Below are 6,698 nucleotides of genomic sequence, written 5' to 3' on the forward strand. Positions count from 1 at the left end.
CATGTTAATAACTTGATTGGAATTATAACCTTGAGTTGACAGTTTGATACTTTGAAAATTTTGAGCCAGCCCTACCCCCAAGGGCTGTAGGGTGGGGCTCAAGGGAGTCAGTGTGCTAAAATTTCTTCATTTTCCTTGTTTAGAATCAGAGGTGCTAGTTTCAAATCCTTTTTAGTCTGAAATCTGTATGCTTGATATTGAATAAGGTGGTTTTATTGTTTTTTGTCACTTTGAATAATATTTCTGTTCATGTTAAAAACGAAATCAACTCTCTGTATAAATATATATCAGGTGACCGTTAAGGCCCATGGGCCTCTTGTTGATGAATAAAGTTGTCACTTTCAATAAAAGTCGCGGCAATTTACCGACACACACATTTACAGCGAGATAGATGCGAGTTGTATGGGGTAATGTGTTTGTTGTTATAATAAAAAAGGCCGGACACAGGTTTTCAGATTAAACTAACCACATTTCGCCTATTGCTTTACTATACAAATTCTTTTCCGTAAATAATACATTCACAAGGACTTTAAAGGAGATTACAATAATACAGTGCGTGCTACATACCTAAATATTCGCTTATCTAAAACCAGTTATTCCCTTACCGTACCCCACTTTCACTTCGGAACATGTTTACTTCATCGTATAATACAGCGATTTCACCAGAAAAGTGTATACAGGGTCCATACAAAAACACGTACGTGCTTGCTGCAAGGGGCCTCCGGGAAAAGTCTGTCTGACTTTATCACTGTCGCTGGATAGGTTGACTATCAACATGAAGCCTTCCAACTATACATTGTACGATATTGTCCAAAATCAGATAAAAGTTTTATATGTGAATGCAATCAATTATAATTGTCAGCTTACTTTTCAACACGTTAATCTGCGTATGAACCGAACCAACGTAGACTTGCACAAGTTACATTTCAACACACTCATATATCGTCCATAAATATTTGTACAGTTGGTGCCTACAGATTATTTTTCATTCGATATTTGGGTTTATATTGATATATTAAGCAATGGTTCAGCAGAATATTGTCATGTTCCGGAGAGTTATGTGGCCCTTTTAATAGCAGACACAACACATGTACGTTGGATTGGACTTGCGTACCTGTTAAATGAATATTTTAGCTCACCTGGTCCGAAAATCGGGATGAGCTTTTCTCGCACCACAGACAGAGATATCCGAAGTCAAACACCATGCTAGAATTTTCTATCTCGTCCGATCTGTCTTGCACATTTACGTGACGTTTCGCGGAATTTTAGACTACGATGTTTTTTTGTTATATGTATAGTTTTGATTTTGTTAGATATCTGATGTTGTAGATAAAATATAATCTACACTGTGAAACACTTTGTCATCTATGTAAGAACGGTCAGCATTTTTTGATGCGGAAGCATTTAAATGTAGCATAAGTAGTGAAGAGGTAATTATCATTTAAGGCACCAGACGGGATACTTTTTTTCGAACGAAAAGGTGCGAGAAAAAAAATCAATTACGCCTCGGTTGGGATTTTGTTACAGAATCTTAACCCTCGACTGAGATAACCCGATCTCGCTCAGTTACAAGTAATAGATTTTATTAATGCAATACGTGATGTCCTTCGTCCGTCCGTCAACAATTTCTTCCAACGACTTCTTCTTTCGAACCGCTCAACGGAAATTAACCAAATGTTACTGAAAACATCCTTAGTTGGTGGGAATTCAAAGTTGTAAATTGATGGGCTGATCCGTAGGGGGCTGCGGGGCGGGATCAACAAGGGGACATTGGCCCATATTGATTTAAACGACGGATCCTCTGAAACTAAGCGATAACATATAGAGGGGCAGCCCCCTCCCTACCCCCAGGGGGCTGAGGGGTTGCGCCAAAAAGGGGCTATTTGGCCATTTTGTTTTAAGCAACTTCATGTCAGAAACTGTATGATGGATATGAATCACACCTCTTTGAAATATGTCCCTTGGTCATGACATATAGCAGTTTTACATTAAGCCCCAACCACGTCATGCTACCAGCCTAGTAGATGGCCATGCACTTGGATGCTTATTTGCAATATTGTATTCAATGAGAATACATCTTGTCATGATTGCTTAAATATCCAGATGAGCGATACTGGCCTTTTGGGCCTCTTGTTTAAATTCCATTTTCTAGGAGCAGAAAACATTTTACTTGTATCACTTTGTTCCCATTAATTGCATTTTTGTTACAAATCGGCTATTCATTAAACAAAAAAAAATATTAAACTTCTCAGTATTAAGAATAAGGCGACCAGATATGATCTTACACTTTGCCTATATATCATCCCTCCTGTCATCGTAAATCAATCACACACAACTAACACCTCATGTGAAACAGAAAGAAAGTCAAATTCGGTGTACACACACATGCAGCCACGTGTTAATATACCATAAACTATTATGTGTTGATGTCATATTGGACCTTTCACGTCTTACATTATCTTTCTATCGATGCTCTCATGTATGAAATATTAAGATCTGAGGTGAAAGGAAATAACATTAGGTGGATGTTCATGTTTTAATATTTCAATTTGTTTACATTGCATTCACTGTGTGCCCTGCAGGTAGGGCGTAAGAATTGTACTTGCTGCCCCCAATTGCATGATCGTAAGAGGCGACTAAATTTGGGACCTTATCTCTTCTCTCCTTTCTAAATAACTTTCTTCTTCCTAATGTCTCCCTTGACAATGCCTCACTTTTGGCCATTTGTTGAGCGTTCGCCCCTGTGAGGAAGGCTTTGGGTTCTGTCCCCTGGCCGAGACATACCAAAGTCTTTAAAAATGGTAGTTTCTACTCCTGCTTAACGCTCAGCAAATTAGGAGTGGGACGACTGGTTCGCCCGTTGTCAGTATAATGTGACCGGGTGGGGCGTCCTGCTGGGTGTCTTCGGCAGTATGTTTCAGTGAGGTAGCACTATAAAGTCGGCATCAGTTCCGCGCTATCACAAGGAGACAAACACGAACATATCGCAGCCTCCCAAAATACACACACATACACTACACGCATGCATCTTGCACACAGGGGAGGCCGTCCTTAAATGACCTTAGCTGTTAATAGGACGTTAAACAAAATCAAAAAAACAAACAAACAAGCATTCACTGTCCAGATACAGCCAAACATGTGTTTATGTGGTCTCCAACTAATACTTTTGACAGATCGCAACGTAGCTAGTTTTGCTTCTTGTAATTGCTAATCATAAACCAACAAAAACATTGTTTCCAATTTTTGTCATTTTTTATTAAAATGACGGAGTTGAAATGATATAACATATATACAACAAGAAACGTGAATAGTGATTAATAACTCACAATTCACCGAAAGGTGGAGCATAACAACAGCCACACGACCAGATGCATCTAGACGTGTCAATTACGAATAGATACAATAAGGTAATTTTGAAGACCCCAAAACTTATACATAGGCTTAGTAGATGGAACCACATAAATGTATTTATCTATAATAAATTGTATTTTCACAAGCGTGGAACATCAATTACTACTCATGTTTATGCAGGTTTGAGTGCGATTCAGGGTGGACCCTGCTCCCCTATCGTGGCATACGTCACGAGTCCACATGACAGAGAAGCTCATGACACAGAAGCTCAGGAGCAATTCTGACAAGGATTACGACGTGTGGGGATATTGCAGGTACTTCATAATCTATTTTACTGTGTTAAGGTTTCCGGGGGAAAGACCACACCACATCAAGCAAAGGGAAACTCACGATCGTAGAAGAGTCTGTAGTGTTCTTAATTTTGCACTTGTTGATAAATGTATGCCATATAGTTAGCCATTAATTAAAAACAATTGACCAAAGGCCGTTAGTGACCTATATATTGATCTTTGAAATAATTTTGTAATTTAATAAGATGCAAATTGGTCGATTTGACGTATAAACCGACATAAGTAACTTTACACTATTATACGATATGCGATATTGATCGCTATTTTAATTATCAATTTCCCACAATCATCATTCGATATATTTTTGTAGGAAATGCAAAATGTTACTTTACAGAGAACTGTTAGTTTCTATAAGATCTATTTAAACTGGTTTTGCAGCTGTTGGAAAGGAAACCGACATTTCGTCATCTCTTTGCCCGAGTGAGACAGGATCTCACCGTGCAGCAGTTGTTGACTCTTCTTGAAGCTGAATTTTCTGAAGCTGGTTATTCAAAAAGATTAAACGAAGAGAGGACATACCGCATGTTTGTCAAATATGTCCGTAATGTTGCCGGTATGTACTCTTCTTTCCTGGTATGCCATGGTTATGACAGATACAATTGATGTCAGACACGACAAACTTGCTTTTGTTCAATGTAAAAGCATTGAACCAGATATCACCAATGTGTTGAAAACAAAATTGAAACGGATTACCTAAAACTTATGAACGATATAACTTACCTATAAAATAAATATTTGTCTAACAAATCAGATTATTTGGTCATAAATTATTCATAATTGTTCCTCATTTGCAGCAGGGAGGCAGCCTGGGATCAGCCTCGGTAAGATCCTGTCATTTGTTACGGGTTCGGAGGAGGTGCCTATCCTGGGGGTTTCCATTTCCCCGACTTTATCTTTCGTGGAACTACCAGGAGGATTTCCTACTGCTACCACCTGTACTAATTACCTGAATCTACCGTTGAACCTGGTGGAAGGTGACATGTTTGAAAAACTTTCCATGGCGTTCATGTCGCAGTACTTTGGTATGCGATAGGACCGTTGTTATGATGGCACTGCGTCCGTCATCCGTTCTCCGTCCGTCACCTTAGTCATGATATTCGGTCAGTAGCTTCTTGAGGTGGCACCGGGCAAAGCTTGCGAAATAATGATCTTGACCTACTTTCAAGGTCACAGTGGTCAAATATGTGAAAAAACTCGCAACGGCTTTTTTTTTTTAAGATTTCAGACTCCTAGAGGCATGAGTGAAATTTCTTGACCTATATCTAAGGTCACATATTTTTTGACAAATTCGTTAAAACACTCGAACTACTTCTTCTGTAAAACCGGGACCCCTAGAGTCATGATATTTGTCCAGTAACTTACTGGTATGTGTGTTACGAAGTTTGCGAATAGAAATAATCTTGAACTTTTTTCAAGGTAACAGGGGTTAAATTAGACAAAAAAGCTCTGCTTTAAATTTACCCAATAGTTTCCAGGTATTCAGTGCTACAAATTTTGTGAAAGGAAATGGCCTTGACCTATATTTGAGATCACAGAGGGCAAATTCGTTGAAAATCCTACATTCGTGATATTTTGCCAGTAGCTATCTGGTATACGATGCTACAAAGTGACCTATATTTAAGATCGCGGTGTCTAATTGCTTAAACGACATCATCTGAGGCACAAAAATGCTTACAGTCGTTATATTTTGTCATTAGCTTACTGACATAGAATGCTACAAACGTTGTAAAAATATTTAACATTGATCTATTTTTAGATAAAACTAACTTTTATCAAAAGATAACTGAACCACCTAGGTTTTGTCCCCAGTACAGGAAAGGGGTGAAAGACACATCAATGTTAAGTGTGTAGACCGCCGGCTGAAACGGACCATGGAGAAAGGGACGGTTTTATCAATGGTTAGGTTGTAAACTACCGGCTTAATGGGCCATCGTAATTTTTAACGTTACATAGGTAAAACGTATTCATATATAAAAAATATGGAGATGTGTTTCATTTCAACAACTCTTATTGTACATCTATTAGAGATGTGTTCAATAACAAGTTAATGATACAGGTCCATTCGGCCTCTTGTTTATGTTTTCTGAGAAATATGTGTATAATAAATGTACAATAGTATGTAGTCTAAAATGCAAATAAATCAAAATATTTAGCAAGCAATTGGCTTCCTCGCACATATACAGTGAAGTACTAGTATGTTATTGATTAGAAACTCGGTTAGCTAATGACAATGTATACCCACTCCCATTCCAGCTAGATACTAAATGACAGCTCAATCATAAAGTCTCATGCAATCTGCACTACAACTTTAAATAGAAATTATTTTATAAAAATATATCCACATTACTCATCGACATTTCTTTTCTAAAGGGCCTTATTTTATTAACACGTTGATTCTTACCGTACATTTACACATTTATTTGTATTTTTGTGATGTACTAAAAATACATTTATATCAGACAAATAAAACATAACTCCTTAAGAAATTGTACTGGTATTGTTTTAATTGCATGTTTACCCTGGAGAAGCATTTCTATATCCGACATATACTGCCATCTGTAAATAACTAGACAGATACAATTTAAAAGATTCTAAAGAGTGTCCATGTTACTTAAACATTTATAGATTAATGCAGTAAAATTTAATTGAAAACGAATCCTCCAAAACTATACACAATTCTTGCTTTTAATGTTACTTATGAGCGCATAATAGTATGATGTTTAATATTACTTCAATTCTATAGATTCATTTTGCTTACAATCTTTGCAAACCACAGATGAATATTTTCACGTTTTTGAAGGGTTTCTTTATGAAATCATTATTGGTAGCATATGTTATTTTCTCATATAATGTTATCTTTGGTGAAAACAATCAAAATTGTGTTTTTATATCATGATCTTACTGCGAGAGTATTATTTCGTTCATGTCGGAATACATAGTGTCCATGCACGTATCCAAACGTGTAACATATAAGAAAATACACATATCTTTCGTTGT

The 6,698-nt window shown here is 37.1% G+C and overlaps 1 protein-coding gene across 1 annotated transcript in view; it reads left to right on the forward strand.

Annotated features, from left to right (window-relative positions):
• The window catches only part of LOC110456155, a 9,012-nt gene extending 4,113 nt beyond the window's left edge, over positions 1 to 4,899 (forward strand). The window contains exons 2-4 of the mRNA XM_021506727.1: positions 3,532 to 3,617; positions 4,080 to 4,254; positions 4,496 to 4,899. Coding sequence (XP_021362402.1) covers positions 3,532 to 3,617; positions 4,080 to 4,254; positions 4,496 to 4,734 — 500 coding nt within the window. The 3' untranslated portion in view covers positions 4,735 to 4,899. The remainder of the gene's footprint in view (positions 1 to 3,531; positions 3,618 to 4,079; positions 4,255 to 4,495) is intronic.
• The last annotated feature ends 1,799 nt before the right edge of the window (positions 4,900 to 6,698 follow it).

The sequence above is a fragment of the Mizuhopecten yessoensis genome, unplaced genomic scaffold, assembly GCF_002113885.1.
Source record: "Mizuhopecten yessoensis strain PY_sf001 unplaced genomic scaffold, ASM211388v2 scaffold8537, whole genome shotgun sequence".
In the NCBI taxonomy this organism is placed as follows: Eukaryota; Metazoa; Mollusca; class Bivalvia; order Pectinida; family Pectinidae; genus Mizuhopecten; species Mizuhopecten yessoensis.